Below are 15718 nucleotides of genomic sequence, written 5' to 3' on the forward strand. Positions count from 1 at the left end.
CGCAATATTCCGTCATCGATAACAATAAAGCCTCATATTGATAGCTTAGCATTAAACTTTGTATAACACTCTTCTAAAAGGTATAGGCAGTATCCCAATCAGCTCTTTTCTTGCCAGCCGTGTCTCAACCGATATCTACCCTTCGCTTCATTTCGTTTCAGTCTTGATGGGTTAACTGGTGTTTCTCTGGTTCAAGCAAGTTCATCCTCACGCGCTGCCAAGTCCAGGGTGCCGTTTGGGCAGTCTTTGTCTTGTATGCCAGGTCGATGAAGTTGATCGCTTAGTTCTTGCCCTCCCATGCCGATTTCAACAGCTCCTCAACCTTCGTAAACTTATAGTCAGGGAATGTCTGATTCCATTCATCTGAGACAGTCCAAGCTCCACGATGAAAAGCCGTCAGTGTTCCGATAACCACCATCTTTGAGAAAGCTTCCACCTGGTCCTGAGGGACAGATGGCAGTGGAAGTCGGGGGTAATTATCCGTCTTGAGTTCTCCAGCTGCGAGGTCCTCCATCTTGAGCCACTCAGTAGCAAAAGGTTCTCCTTTGTGAAGTCAGTAATTTCCTATGCTCTTCTTTTTTCGTTTTGCTTACCTCGAAGTTCTTCTCCAATTTTCAGAAGCTGGCGAATGGTACTTCGATCACCGCTGATACCTCCGATCACTGGCCATTCGCTTTTAAGGTCAATAGCCCGGGTGACGATGTTGGCAATGTCTGAGACCCTTGTGTACGTTATCTCATCGTCAAGGGTACCTTCCACAACTATCGCATGTTTCTTGACGAAATCGATGTTGACGGTGGTGGTGGTGATGTACTTTGCAGTCTTGTATGGGTGACAAAGGTAATCCATGAAGCCGCCGGGTTGAAAGAGTGTATACTCGAGGACCTATCATTGGCTTTTAGTTCCTGTTTTTAAGAGCACATAGGGGATACGCTACCTTTTTCTCAGAGTTCAGGCTCTTTAGATAGTCTCTGATATCGATCTTGCCACTATACCAGGACATGACGTCGAGTGAATCTGCGAGTTTGGCTCCTCTAAACATCGTCAGTCAATATCATACACGCCAAGCAACCATTGCTTGCTGGAAAACTCACGTTGCCCACTCAGACGGGGCGAATCGTTTAACGCCAGCTTCAACAGCTGCGTCAATAATCCGCTTCTGGGTCACATTACCCGGGTCCAAGTGGACGGCAATGAACGAGAGAACGGTTTCAACGCCGCGAAACAACTCAACAAGTTCTGACTTGTCTTTGTAATCAGTCTGAACCCAGGTGACGCCTGGGAGCTCGGGAAAGGCAGATGGTTCCTAGGTCTGTCAGTCGCCACTTCGAAAGGTTTCTGGCTGAGGATGATTCAGATATACCTTGCGGACAAGTGCAATAATATAGTGCTTCCCAGTAGCAACAAGTCTGTCGAGGATTTCTCTAGCGAGCTCTGAAGAAGGTCAATAATTAGAGGAGTGAAATAGCAGAACCAAACATACCGCTCGAGGCTCCTGCAATAGCGATTTTGACCATATTGATTGACTTCTACGTATGATTGAATTTTATTTGGGAACAGTATGATGCTGATGTGTTTCTTTGAAGCGGAAGGGATAGCATCTTTATAGACATTCTTTCGCATAGACCCCAGATGCCTTTCATTAGTCAATCTCGAGTCCCGGTGACACTTTTCATCCCGAACACGTAACTTCAATCCTCCCAACTTTTGGTGATGCTGAGTCGGGTTGACTAGTCACCGGCGGTTACGTGATCGGGGTAATCAACGCCAAACCCCAGCCAATCACGTCAAGGTATCCAAGCTTACTTCTTTGCTTCAATCTGACAAATCCAAAGTTTGGACTGTAAACTTTGACAAAATATCATTTCCTTGGACCAATAGAAGACTACAATGTCACTCATAGGCGACAGTATGGGTACCATAGAGCCCCAAGATGAACTAACAGTGAGTTTCCTTCGCGCGACTCCGTCCAGGCGCTAACATGGGCTTTCAGCGTCGTCGTGAGCGAGGCCGACGCTCACAGGCAGCTTTCCGCAGGCGACAAGCCCAGTCCAGTCAAGCGCTAGCAGCTCAAAATGCGCGTCTAAAGCAAGGCATCCAGAGACTACTTGATGCAGCTCAGGGCGACGAGCGACCCGAGATGCTTGCAATCTTTCGTGACCTTGCAGCAGCTGTTGATATTGAAGCTCCAGCGAGCGTCTCAAAGATAGGGACAGCGCGTTCGAACACTGAGGCTTCGGATAGCGACGCAAATGATGTCCAGAGTTTGTTCAGTGGCATTCCTCTGCCGGTGAACCCCTCGCAAACGACCCATTATCGCCTAGATTGCAGCATGTGGTTAGACCCGTTACATTACATACGCGTCTCGATGCCTCCCCAAGACATTCTACCATACCTCGGGCCGGGTGCAGAGACCTTTGCTGGCCTTCTCTTCTGGTCCGTTATGGAACATTACCAGACGGTATGCACGCGACACAACGCACAGGCTGTAATTCAACAGGGCCTAAAGCATTCGAAAGCAACAAAAGATATCAATCCCTCTTTCATCGAAACCATGGCAAAGGCAAGGGTCGAGTATAAACAAACGGGCTCCATCAGCCAAGCACATGCTGTCGCCGCTGAGAGGGATCTGGGACTTGTACTGTGCAATCTCATCGAGACTGAGTATAGATCTAATGGAGAAGACCCAAATCAATGGTTGTCGTGTATTGGGATTGAGAAACGACTCAGAGATGAAGTGGATGATGATACATTGGAGAGTTTGAGAAGAGCTGCACTTGGAGAAGGGAATGCAGTCTTGCAGTATCTACTGGAAGGTGTCAAGTGTAGGCTGTACGACAGCTGTGTCTGTTTTGGGGATGGACCTCGATGGAACGTCGATATTATTGATCAGCTTTTTGATCCTTTAGTTAGACGTGGAATACAAGGGCAAATGGTAATATAAGACAAAGCACTTTGTCGCAGTCATCCTTGAGCGCAACAACTCATCATCGCTCTTGAGTAAGGCCAGTATTTCTAAGCGGCAAAGTATTAAATGTTCAATTAAAGTTATATATAGAAGTGAAAACACCCTACAACCTCTTACAGCATAAGCCCATTACCCATGCACTCATTTCCAACCATCAGAGACTAATATCTCAAAGGACTTTTCACTGCTAGGTGCCTAGTAGAGGCCGCACATAGCCAAGGCGACGACAACCATAGCAGTGGAGAAACCAACTTGCTTGGCAGCACCGTTGACGATAACAGTTGATGGGGCGGGAGTTGAGGTAGCCTAAAGATATCGTTAGCGACTAGTGCACTCATTCAGGATGGGCGGTCTCTTACAGTAACACCAACAGTTCCAATCTCATCAACAGAAGTGTGGCCAGCCTCAGAGTGAGTCTTGGTAGGATTGGCGGCATGAGTTGTCTCAGCAGCGTGAGTAGAGAGAGTAGTATGCTCATGGGACTCAGAGTGCTCAGCCTCAGTAGAAGTGTGAGCATGCTCAGTCTCCTCATGCTCAGAGGTGGTCTCCTCCTGAGCAGCTTCAGTAGAAGTAGCCTGCTCCTCAGCCTTAGTAGTCTCAGCCTCCTCAACCTCAGTCGTGGCAGGCTTCTCTGCAGCAGTAGAGGAGGGCTTAGCCTCAGCAGCAGTGGAAGAAGGCTTCTCCTCAGCGGTAGTAGAGGCAGCACCGGAGGAGCCAGAGGGGCTGGGCTTGGGAGTAAGACCGCACTGCTGAGCGACTCTGCCTACGCCGCTGCCGTAGTACTTCCAGATATCGTAAGTGTTGGCGCACGACATGCAGCGTCCGTAACGCTCGTTCCACTCATCACTATCGCAGAAGTCCTTGTCATCACGAGCGAGAGTGATTAAGAGACCTAAACTCTGTCAGAAGGAAAGTCGTGGTGATGGTTGAGATGGTTACTTACCGCAGTCTTCGTGGCAGGCGTATTGAGGGGTACCAGGCTGCTGACGCTTGACGAGAGGGACAGTCTCAGGGTACTCAAAGCGGGGATCAATGGCGACAGCAAGAGTGGCAGAAGCCAAAAGAGTGTATGCAGCGAGAGAATGCATCTTGAACGAGTGAAGTCTAACGATTGAATGACTTGGAGGGTTGGGGCTGATGTCTGGTAGGCTGATGAGAAGAGATGGATGGAAGGAGGACCAACTATATATCTGCACAATCCTCATAGCACAATCCAGTTTTCTCAGTCAGGTTAGATCATAAGACTGTGCATGTCCAGCGCAAACAGGAAATTGCATTCCGGTCAATTATCCGTCCTATCCCGAGAATACCGAGGACATGGCTACACCCTCATCTTCACTGATTGGCAGAACTACAATTCCATGACCTGATGCCAAGCTAAAGTGCATACTCTAGACCACCTCTAACCTGTATATCCGATATCGCACCAACCTTAATCCTAGCCCTTGAACCAAAAAGAACCTAGTTCCGGCCCTCGGTTAGGATTTAGTGTGGGTGCTTCACCAATGAGAACGTCGGGATGCATCAAAATCTTATCTGATCATCTGATAAGCAGGGGGATCAAGAGGTTCACCGGATTTAGGTGGCACACGAGCTGCATGAATTGCCGGACAGGTCAATCAGATGCCAACGGCCAAGTCGTAGTGCATTTCTCTTGCCTCAAAGGGATCAGTGTGTTACTTGGCGGTTCAAAAGTCCCGCAGTGTCACATGTACCAGCTCATGATGGTGTTGCCGTGAAACGTTGTATATCTCGAGCATGATTTCCCCTCATTGTTGGTAGAGAGCAGCAGTTACAGTCCTCTGCAAGCCTTGTCTCGTCTTGTTTTGCCAACGTGCCCCCATTCATCATGTTGAAGAATCTGCTTGTTCTGACTCTGGCGTCTTTTGCCTTTGGGCAAGATGACATTCCTACGGATGCCAGTGTCAAGGATGAGGACATGGGACCTGCCGCTTTCATGTGGCCCCCGGACCGTGTTTGGTCTGGGGATATGGACAACAAGGCTCCTTGCGGTTCACGAGCATCTGCTGGTAACAGGACCAACTTTCCAATGAGTAAGTCAGCTCCTGACATTCATTTCTCCTTGACACCCGTTTGCATGAGATTTCGCTAACTCTGTTGTTTAGCTGGCGGCGCTGTCTCTCTGGTTGGTCAAGATGATTATTACAACACCAAGATCAGCATCTCGTACTCGGAAGGTAAGCAGCCTAGTCATTCAGCCGCTTTAAACATGCTTATTGACCTGACCATTTTTGTAGATCCTACGTCCAATGATGACTTTGAAACCCTGATCCAGGAAAAGAGCATCACAGATCTCAACCCAGGCCATACCTGCGTTCAAGTCCCCGATGCCCCATCCAAGGTCTCAGCCGGCGACAACGCAACTCTCCAGATCATCTACCGCGCCGACTGGGACGCACCACACAACCAAACCTTCTACGCTTGCGCCGACATCACCTTCGTCAAAAAGTCCGAGTTCAAGTTTGAGATCCCCTGCTTCAACGCTACTGAGCCCGGTGATGATGACAAAGCAGCTGGTGCAACTGTTGGACCTAGCCCAACTGCGACTCATCCCGCGACGTCATCTGAAAGCTCTGATGCTTCTGAAGCTGAGAGCAAGTCTGGCAAGTCTAACAAGTTGAGTGGTGGAGCTATTGCTGGTATTGTTATTGGTTCTATCGCTGGTGTTGTCTTGATTGCCGGAGCTATTCTGTTCTTCTTGCGTCGCAGACAGCAGGAAAAGAGGAACTCGCGAATTGCTCGTATGGAGGATAACGCGCGCAAGCATCAGTTAGCTACCGATGGCGCTTCGGGCACCAGTATCTAAGGGGACTGTTCTCAGCAATGTTTCCCGCTGCAGAATATCTCATGGCACACGCGATATTGGCAATGATTGGAGGATATGATAATGTAATTAGTGATCAATTTATGTAGTGATGAACTTAATGCTATCCACTTACTGTTGATGGCACCTCCTCTCGGTATCGATAACATGGCGTGATATGTTCTTTGCTCTGTATGTACTGCACCTAAAACCAGCCAACAGTTGTGGCTGCCCAAGCGTACTCAAGACAACAAACAGAGGCGGTGCATTCCGCAGGTCACGCTATCACCATAGTTGTATCTCCGCGCGTTGAGACAACAATTTGGCGTTTTGCCAAGACAACGGAAAGTTCGCCTAAATGTCTGTGCGGCGGGGACACAATATGCATCATTGGATATGACAGGCCCCATCTAAATAGCGCGAAAATGTTAGCGCTGGGTCAAAGTTGTCGCTATTGCTTGTGACAGTCAACGGCGCGCGCCACTAGAGACTTGTCAAGCTGAGTTGGCTTGGCAGAATCAGGCAAATTCCAAGAGTCGATAATCGATAGTGCTGTTGTAGACACTTGGCGAGACTCAGTACTTATGAGACTGAGGCGCGACGTGCTGCTGAAGCTTATCTGATAACGTCCAGGGCCCCAAAGAAGCCGAGGCAATGTAACTGACACGTGAGGAGATTTCGTATTGAACCTATTTTTAGATCGGATGGTTCACGATCCGTTCTCATGCTGCACGACGTGATGTGAGAAAAGTGTTATTGAAGATGTTCTTCAAGTTGACTCAGAAACCACAGAGAAAAACCACAAATCTGACTATTGATTTGCAAAAAGCCGCTAAATCAAGCTTAATAAGTATCCATTCTATTGAACTCTGACCATGAGAGGAGGTTACTTAATGCAAGCCACGGCTAATTCATTTCCAGTGACCAATTTACCCTATACTTTATGAACTTCATCTCAAATTCCATATATTCGCCCGCAGCCCATGTTTTAAAGTATTATTCGCTCTCATAATCCGACGAGATCTAAGATGAAGCAACCAATTTAAATATCCAAGCATCACCGGGATTGTCTTCCAGCTAAGCTGACCAGACATTTAGCAACAAATAAAGAATCATGGCGATTTTCGCTTCTTGTCGAGGTCTCTGATCTAATGACCGGAGCTTTGAAACAGGTCTGGTCTGAGCATCGACTAAGCAAGGATTCCACTTGGCAGGATGGCGTTGGTTCGATAAGCTTCAGATAAGCAGTGGCCTATGAACAGCTCCCTATTAAATCTGAGTCAGCAAGCTTGGACCTTGAGGCTATCGTGAGATGATCCTGCTTGTCTGTCAGGGCTTCTGATATCTGGCCCGAGAAGACTATTGCAACAAGGCCAGTCAACATAAATGTCAGAATTGAGAGCAGCATCATCAAACACGACCGAACATTCTTCTTGATCTCACTTAAGATCAATATAAAGGATGGCGAAAACCGTCAATCAAGAGGTACACGTCAGATACGAGGCCAACTCAATGATTGGTCGCCTTACGGACCTACGGATTACCCTCCAAATATCCAACGTCAGCACTAATATCTTGCTCTACCTCTTGAATCTGACATATAAGTAATACGCTGCCCTTTTTCAAGAAACCATGGCTCATTCTTGCATCCTGTCTGAAGTGGCATATTAAGATGGAAGTGCCTAATAAGTCATGGGTTGACGGCCCCTTTGAGCTCATCAGCGCGTCAAAAGCAGGTGATTCGGTATGAACCGTGGATACAGACGCTAAAACTGTAATGGCGCAGTTACTAATGATCGGACTCACACGTAGCTTAACAAACGAGCTGAAGGTGCTCGGAAATGCGCTGCAGGCATGGCTGTCGTCCATAACCTATTCCTGCGAGGCGTCAACGCCATCTATCTCCAGGCAATCAATGTCGCCGAGAAAGGAACACAAAAAGACAAGGTGGACTTTGCAAGCTTTGCATGGGCATGGAGCCAAGAAATCCAGGAACATCATGACATTGAGGAGGAAAAGATCTTTCCAGAAATCAACAGAATCACCGGCGTACCAGGGTTGATGGACGCCAACATCGACGAGCATCGATTATTCCACGAAGGACTGGATCGCTTTACAACCTACATCGAAAAAGTCCGCAAAGAAGAGGAGAAGCTCGACGGCGAAAAGCTCAGAGAAATCATCGACTCATTCATGCCCGCACTCAGAACACATCTGGACAACGAAATCGATACCCTTGTCGGACTCGAAAAGTACGCCGACAAATGCGACTGGGGAGCGTGGTTCGAGAAAACAGGGGCCGAGATAGGATCTAACGCCATGAAGAAAGCGTCTCATCGTAACGAGATTTTGCCGCTGGCTCTGATTCTTCACGATAAGGATTTCGAAGGTGGTATCTGGGCGGATTTTCCTCCTCTTCCCTGGATTGCACTGGTTGCTATTCGATGGTTGTTTGTTCGTACGCATCAAGACTGGTGGCGGTTCGCGGGGTGTAATTCCTCGTCTAATCGACAGGATTTGCCATTTGCTTAATGCTGTTGGTTCGAGGGTTGTTGGTTCTGGGATATATAGTGGATATGTTAGAATGAGATGTTACCCTGATACATAACAGAGTTGCATAGAGAACAGTTGTCTCTCACTCGTAGAACTGCGGTGTGAAAAGACTATACGCCATATTCACGTGAGAGCCATACAATATCTCCTCGGTATAATAACCCCCCACTCGTGTTTCAAGTGTTATTATTTACGACGCCGCAGTTCACAGAACCCTAGAGGCTTAGCTTACCGGTACCGTGATATTGGGAAGAGGGCTTGCCTTGTCACGGGGAGAGCGGCACAGTCATGCGCGTGTTTTTTTGTACTGGAATCTTCTAGGGGCGGGTGTTACCTAGCCTGCTTCCCCTTAACTGGTGCGCGGGATGAGGTGACAGGGGCCGCACTGTACTGTAACCGTATGCGGAGAGGGTTTGCGGATCCGAACGGTTATAAGGCTATTGCTCGGGTAGGGTCGATACGAATTGGATGTTGATACTGCGTGGAACGGATATATGTCAGCCCTATGTTTACCGAAATCTTGGGTATTTGTTATTCTGTGTTATTTCCATGGCATTGAGGACATAGAGTTGTGGTGGTTGGGCTTACTGGGTTATGTACATTATTGCGAGCTGTCATCTCGCATACCCTTCTGTACGAAAATGCACCTCAACGGATGCAATTTTCCCGAGCGAAACGCACAAGGAATACGTCGACGATCATTTTGTCTTGTGGATCTCTCATACTACATTCATCCGCTGATGTGATCTATAATATGTTGTTCTCTCGGAGAAGGGGGAAAGGCTGTGCAGTACAACCCAGGGTCTGTAGGGTATCATTGACTGGCAAGTGTTGGTTCGTCAATGAGGCGATTCAGTATCTCGACTCCTCGAGGCTGCTCGGATCGCAGTGCTTTGACATCAGCTGATTCATGCGACCAATAAGCTCTGTATCTATCGACTCAAAGTGAGACACGGCGCCTATCAGACCGTCGTGATCGACGCCTCAGTATCCAAACTGAATGTCCACGGAGCAATGGCGAACGGCACTGTATTCCGGTCTTCGTTTAAGCAGTTTGCAGTAAAGATATGCGCCATCCGACGCCATACAACCAACAGCTGCAACGCTGTCCACCAGAAATACCTGGGAACAAACCTTGTCTGCCAAACTCGCCAGTTGCCTCCAGTGCGTGTCAGGGGCCCGAGTGCTACGCTAGCGTTGTTTTCTCGCCTTGCATGCAGACGCCCCAAACCCAAACAAACCGTAGTCTCGGCAGTCTTTCTCTCTCTTCAGTTTCAGGAGGTAACTCTCGTTCTGGCATGTCTCACTGTGCAAAAAACGACAATCAATTACCGCAAATTCTAGTGGAGTCATGTTGTATTTTCTTATTTGCGAGAGCAATCCACTTGGGGGAGGACCCTAGCTACAGGAACATGTTTGCTTAACCGACGCGCAATCCCTGCATGTGAAATCCAATCCCTGGTGCCTTTGATCCCAACGGCTTTTTCGCGTTCCTTGGGCCTCCCAGAAAGCGAGAACAACTCACCGCTCATTTCTGCCGTGTTACCATGTAACGTCGCTAACCAAATCTACATCATACGAGACAATCCTTTAAGAACAGGCCTCGGCACTTATTTATTCCTCCTGCTAGACCAGTTTTTGTACCCCAATTTCCAGATTTCATCCAAATACCCGTTCACGTCCACTACTACTAGTGTCTACAATTTTTGATAACAGCTTCATTATGGAAACGATGGCACCTCTTCATCATGCCCTCCCCCCTCTTGAGGTCTTTGTAAATGCTGAGGATTTTCAGAACCTTGGTGTGACGCCATGGTTCAGTTACTCAGTCACACTGCCGGAGCGACCCATTCCCAGCGCTTCGGATCGGCCCCCACTGGAGACCGAGCGTCTTGTTATTCGACCTCTCACAATGAAAGACCTGGATGCTTTCCATGAGCTTCGCAAACGTACTGAGATCCAGAACCATTCAACAGCTCGCGGCCGAGCAACTAAAGACAAAGACGAGACAGAAAGACAACTCCATTCTCTGGTCCAAGACGACCAAAGCCACTGGTGGTTTGGCGCCTTTCTTAAATCGACCAATGAGCTCATAGGCGAGGGTGGCCTGCCAGATGTCCTAACCATGTCCTCTTCCATCTCTGGTTGGCCAGAAGCCGAGTTCCTCATCAAACCAGAATTCTGCCGCCAAGGATACGGAACAGAACTCTGGAAGGCAGTCATGGACTCATGGTGGGATCTGCCCCGTGAGAGAAGACGACACCAACTGGTTCCCATCGTTGCACCTGGAAAAGAACCCGGCGACAAGATGGACGAGTGTGTTGTTTTCCAGTGGGAAGCAGGCAACGAAGCAGCCAAGAACTTCTTCGCAAAGGTTCTATCACAAGCACCTGTTGCTGCACAGGGCGGCTGCGAGAGCATCGATACGCGAGATGGAAAGGAGGGAAATATTATCACGTGGGCTGGCACAATCATTTGCAATCCTAGGCCGATGCCTGAGGAGGAGGATTCTGATTAGATGAAGCGGAACAATTTTTTTAAAAAATGGTCAAAAAACGGTTTCGGGGTAAATTTAAACGGGCCAATCTCGACAGGACATACTTGGTTTAGGGCGCGAACAGCAAGCGATAACTCGTTGATTGATAGCATCTTTGCATATTAGACGGCATTTGATAGCAACTAGGTAATCTGACAATTTCAAGCTGTACATTTAATAACAAGACTTGTTTTACTGTCTCATGACTCTGGCGCCGCCCATTGCGAAAATGTTTCTTCGAGATTTTCGAGGAGTACAATGTTAACAGCTGGACGTAGACTGAGTTTACTTGTCTTTCTGATGTTATTCCCATTGCAGATCCTTGTTTCGGCTATAGTAAAAGGCAAGCATGTGCAACCTATGTACATGCACTGACGCAAAACTCGAAACGCGCGTTGGCCTCGGGAATCATGATCTGAGTTTGCAAAGCTTGACTTTTCTCCACGAACCAAGATGTTTTACCTCGTTCAGGCCTGCCGAACCCCACTGTTCTTGTGGACAGTATAGGAATAGCAGGCTTAAAGCTCCGAGTTCCATTTCATTGCCTCATCTTCTAAGCTTGTTCTAGAAGGTCCTCCCAAAGCCGAAACTAGCTGCCGTCAGTAAAACCATAATAGGATCTCAGTCCGAGCTCGTTGAGATATCAGATGGGGCTTTGTCGATCATTGGCTCATAACGTTCCGAGCGAGCTAGCTAGCCTTAACATCAGTTTAGAGAAAACCCAAAACATCTCCAGTTTGACTATTGCTAATCATTCAAACTACCGGTTCTTTAGTACCATTTGAGTTGTTGGATGATTTACGAATCGTACAAATAAACTTTAGCCAGCTGTTAGACGGAATATGTTTTCTTCCAAACTGCCGTGGACACTGTTCCCTTGGGCAGCTGCCTAAAGTTTATTCTTACGGCTTGCAACTCCTCCTATAACCACTCCTAAATTGTTTGTAGACAGAGCTGATCTTCAAACCTTAGTGATATGGGCATCTACAGGGGCTACGGGTAACCTCGGCATGTAAGACGGCTTTTCAGCAGTTTCCAGCATCATAAAGTCAAAATTGAGTTTATTCCCGCGGACTTTCCGGTCTCCATGACCTCGGAACCTAAGCCTTTCAGAATTCTTTACTGTTATATGGGGTAGCGGCGGTACAATGATTTGATTAGGGTTTAGACAGGCAGATTCACACAAGCCTTCGTGGCCCACAAGCCTCTTCGATAATGCGGTATCTGGAGCTTGTAAAGACAGTAGGTCATAGGTACGAAATGTTATAACTCTGATAAGCATTCATAGAGGTCTCATTTCCTTGCTTTAGTCCAATGATTGCGGAGACCTATATTGCATAGATATGGAAAGTTCAGAGGCCGTTTCCTCCAGTTAATGAGGCAGTTCGAACTAGTCTTGTACTTTACCCAATATGCCTACAGAAATACATAGAAGATATGCCAATGTGATGGCTTGATACACTCCTCTGTATTATAAGCTTGAACTTCCAATTATTCAAAATCTAAAGGCATAATATCTCTGGGCTGGGCAGTACTGTAATTCCTATATCAGTTTATGTTACTTGTGATGACTTAGGCTTTATAGTCTCTTAATCTTTCTCGATGAATGCTATATAACTCAATCCAGCTGTACCAAGTCAGATCAAGACTTTATACTACGTTATCCGGATCGGCAACAGAACTGGAGCCGTTAGTCCTTGTGGCTAAAAATAGACAAAGAGGAGATAAGATAAGATAAGATGCGACTGTTGACGTCAAGCTTGAATGACGCAACGAGCCGCGATAAGTTTCTGCTCACTTCTCTATAGAAGACACATTAAAGATTACAGCTGGAATACCAGAGAAGGACACCCTTGAAGCTCATTAAATTTGCTTCGCTAGGGCTGTTAAGCTCATTCCAACGGCCCTTGTGGACCTGTGGCCATAGAAACTCAAAGTCACCGTTGGCGGCCCGCCCCGACGGACGCGCCCGCATTCCGATCACCTTCATTGTGAGTGACTCTAGTCTGCTGAGCAATGGCGTGTATTAGAAGGAAGGGAGGCAGTTTCACTCATTCAGGTCAAAACATGCCCAGAAAACCAAATCTCAAACTAACTCAGTATGGTCGTTTCTATCGGGACTTCCCCAAGACCAGCTGGGAAATTCCTGTCCAGGGTTCTTTGGGCCCGAACGAGAAGGCTCATAGGTATAATGCCACAACATCGCTTGGTCGAGTATTCTGTGGGGCAGTCCATATTGATGCTCGCCGAAGCTGTTCAGAACTCCAAGGAATGGATTTACTTTATCCGAAACAAATGTCAATAGCTTGTTGAGTGTTCGTTGACTTGGTCCGAGTATTGCTCGTCTTCAGGAACAAGAGAAGCAGATATGTAACCAAGCTTCATGGATGCGAATTCTCTGAATCCCTCGGGCACAAGCTTCTCGGAGCCACGGCTATACATGTACACCATATCTTCTCGAAAGATCAATAGATTCTCTGAGAGAAGTCCCTCATGATACGTCCATCCACGGGTCTTCCACGTTGAAGCTGTTGAAGCTTCGTGTAACGTGGGTATCAAGATCTTATCGCCAACCGAGATATGAATTGGTGGTGTTCCGGCTGTGAAACACCAGGGAGACCTTGATTTATATAGTGTGGCTCGGACGATACAATAGTGAAGCTTGCTTTGGAATAAATCCGTCCCATAGCTTCAAGCTGAGCTGATTTTCTCTTCTGGTCGTCCTGAATAACACAAATTCTGTCGATCCAGAAGTGATCTATGCCAAGCTGGGAGCAGACCTTGAAAGCATCTCGGAAAAGAAGCGGCACGCCTTTTTGGTGAAAGCGTCCTGGGAGCTTGAGACTCCCAAAGTTCTCTGTTGTTGTTGTGATCTCCTCGCTTGATTTGCCCCAAACATAACTCAAACCCGCGTAGTTCGGAACTTGGACACCGTCGGTTTCGACTAGGCAAGCCCCAGGTACATTGATCAGACAGAAACCCATGGGCAATACTTCATTGATGGGGTTGCGTTTGCCTGCCGTAGATGGTGGTCCGGTATACCATTGTCGACGACGTTTCCAATTGACCTCGGGCTTTGCAAAATCGGGCTTGATAGCATTCTTGTCAAAGACCGCCAACTCGGGACATTTTATGTTCTCAATATGTGTATGATGCTGGAACTCCTCCGTATTCTTGTATAAGATGGCACCAGCAGCTCGGTACTCGCAGTTTCTCATGTGAAAAGTTCTACCCAGCTCAAGGGCGACGTTTCGAGTATCATCTACCTCAAAGGATGATTGCGATATGGACTGGCACAAGAAACGGCAAACATGACATTCCGATCGAGCCTCAATTTCAGTGAAGGTACCCAAGGATATTCTTGCTATGGGGTCTGCTGGTCCCCATTCTTTGGTAAAGAGTCAATTGACCCAGTGATCGCAAAGGTTGCAGACGGAAGTAGCTTCACCTATATTTCGAGATGGTTCACCATAGAAAAAATTCACAGCATCTTTGTAAGAAACTGTCGGGTGCCTCTCACGTTCAAGTTCAAATGGCTTGGAGTAAGAGGCAAGTTCAGACTCAGTGGCAGGACCGGCATCGCTGGTAGATGGCTCATTAAATTTCTTCGGGATAGCTTTCTGAGATGTATCACGAATTCTGATGAGCAAACATGTCGTGCATTGCGAGACTTGAGGAATTGACTCAGCATTGCTGCCCATTGTGTATTGATTGGCTCTGGAGTCTGTACTCTGTAGTAGGGAAGCAAATGAAGAGGGGAGCGCGATGAGAGCTTTTCGTAGCGCGTAGATATACGCGTATATCTTACTGCTAGCCGAGCCTAAAGCCTACACGGGAGAGTGAAAGGCAAGGAAGTCCTTCCTGACACGTAAAGGCACAGATTTTGCCCATAGCACGCGTGCTTTTGCCAGCTCAACAATTGGCACTGATAGTCACTGGGAGTTGTCGATCATTCTGACAACGAGCCTCGAGCCGAGAGGGGTAGTCAAAGCTTCTTTTACGCTATGACCTCGAAGAGAGAGACTTCCAATTGGTGGCGGTACGAGCGGCGTATCAGGAGTTATCGACACAATAATTGTTAAGGTGAAAAGCAATGAGCCTTGCGTGTGACCTTCTGTGACCCGACACGCAGAGACTCTGCTGGTTCAAACAAGCGAGATAATTGGAGTGACTTTCGGATAGTAGAAGAGAAGGCAAAGAAATGGGCTATAAGCAAAAGCTAGTAGAGAAAGTAAATAAAGGAGAGTATGCAGAATTGGTAGAAGCTGACTGAATAATTTCGATATCAACAGGTTGCTAGTGTTGGACAGAGGTCACATTTGTCACCCCTGGACGAGGTTGTATTTATTGTAAGGAAGATCTATATGCAGTATCACTATAGCTGATCTGTCGTGTAAAATAAATTTCATGTCAAGTTATGTATTTATCTTGTAATAATTTTACGCTTTTAAATAGATACAATAGACTTTGAAACATTGTTTCGATGAATTTTACAATTTCCTCGTTATGTCCAGGGTAGTCCAGCTGATGGTGCGACGTGGCGTCGACGGTTCATCCGTAAAAAACAGCCCCAAACCCCACGAACCGCGCGCTAACAAACGGGTTTGATAAGCGCCAACCCTACGCCATTTGTTTCAGGTCCAGATTTGCTTTGAGGATCAATGACGATCATGACTTGAAATTACTTTCCAAGCGCTTCAACCTATATCATTTCTCTTTTTTCAGATTTTTTTGTCTCATTCTTCCCCCGCTGGAAAAACGATGCCGAACACGAGAATTTTAGGACAGTTGAACAGGGCATATATCTAAGAAAAGATCATGTCCCGCTTCTGCAAGA

At 47.2% G+C, this 15718-nt stretch overlaps 7 protein-coding genes across 7 annotated transcripts; 4 read left to right on the top strand and 3 right to left on the bottom strand.

Moving 5' to 3' along the window:
- Positions 1–128: 128 nt before the first annotated feature.
- On the bottom strand, positions 129–1716 carry BKA55DRAFT_743554 (uncharacterized protein). Its single transcript, XM_046201552.1, has 6 exons — positions 1484–1716; positions 1364–1434; positions 1095–1306; positions 938–1034; positions 594–885; positions 129–543 (listed from the first exon to the last, which is right to left on the bottom strand). Exons 1-6 carry the CDS (start codon positions 1515–1517, stop codon positions 281–283), a joined length of 969 nt encoding a protein of 322 aa, XP_046042539.1. The 5' UTR covers positions 1518–1716; the 3' UTR covers positions 129–280.
- Positions 1717–1911: 195 nt separating this feature from the next.
- BKA55DRAFT_599138 (uncharacterized protein) lies at positions 1912–2944 on the top strand (the record flags this gene model as incomplete). Its single annotated transcript, XM_046196354.1, has 2 exons — positions 1912–1944; positions 1994–2944. 2 exons carry the CDS (start codon positions 1912–1914, stop codon positions 2942–2944), a joined length of 984 nt encoding a protein of 327 aa, XP_046042540.1.
- A 219-nt stretch (positions 2945–3163) lies between these two features.
- On the bottom strand, positions 3164–4056 carry BKA55DRAFT_696972 (uncharacterized protein; the record flags this gene model as incomplete). Its single annotated transcript, XM_046200323.1, has 3 exons — positions 3164–3274; positions 3328–3860; positions 3912–4056. 3 exons carry the CDS (start codon positions 4054–4056, stop codon positions 3164–3166), a joined length of 789 nt encoding a protein of 262 aa, XP_046042541.1.
- Positions 4057–4523: 467 nt separating this feature from the next.
- BKA55DRAFT_655316 (uncharacterized protein) lies at positions 4524–5795 on the top strand (the record flags this gene model as incomplete). Its single annotated transcript, XM_046197418.1, has 3 exons — positions 4524–5022; positions 5095–5166; positions 5227–5795. Exons 1-3 carry the CDS (start codon positions 4818–4820, stop codon positions 5793–5795), a joined length of 846 nt encoding a protein of 281 aa, XP_046042542.1. The 5' UTR covers positions 4524–4817.
- A 1603-nt stretch (positions 5796–7398) lies between these two features.
- On the top strand, positions 7399–8608 carry BKA55DRAFT_212103 (uncharacterized protein). The gene is made up of 3 exons (XM_046185165.1): positions 7399–7524; positions 7579–8497; positions 8550–8608. Exon 2 carries the CDS (start codon positions 7647–7649, stop codon positions 8322–8324), a length of 678 nt encoding a protein of 225 aa, XP_046042543.1. The 5' UTR covers positions 7399–7524; positions 7579–7646; the 3' UTR covers positions 8325–8497; positions 8550–8608.
- Positions 8609–9783: 1175 nt separating this feature from the next.
- On the top strand, positions 9784–11084 carry BKA55DRAFT_584153 (GNAT domain-containing protein). Its single transcript, XM_046194281.1, has one exon. It carries the CDS (start codon positions 10069–10071, stop codon positions 10861–10863), a length of 795 nt encoding a protein of 264 aa, XP_046042544.1. The 5' UTR covers positions 9784–10068; the 3' UTR covers positions 10864–11084.
- A 1766-nt stretch (positions 11085–12850) lies between these two features.
- On the bottom strand, positions 12851–14790 carry BKA55DRAFT_743559 (heterokaryon incompatibility protein-domain-containing protein). Its single transcript, XM_046201553.1, has 3 exons — positions 14330–14790; positions 13528–14269; positions 12851–13501 (listed from the first exon to the last, which is right to left on the bottom strand). The coding sequence occupies exons 1-3, from the start codon at positions 14580–14582 to the stop codon at positions 13180–13182; spliced, it is 1317 nt and encodes a 438-aa protein (XP_046042545.1). The 5' UTR covers positions 14583–14790; the 3' UTR covers positions 12851–13179.
- Between the last annotated feature and the right edge of the window lie 928 nt (positions 14791–15718).

This window comes from Fusarium redolens (genome assembly GCF_020744475.1).
Source record: "Fusarium redolens strain MPI-CAGE-AT-0023 chromosome Unknown BKA55scaffold_25, whole genome shotgun sequence".
In the NCBI taxonomy this organism is placed as follows: Eukaryota; Fungi; Ascomycota; class Sordariomycetes; order Hypocreales; family Nectriaceae; genus Fusarium; species Fusarium redolens.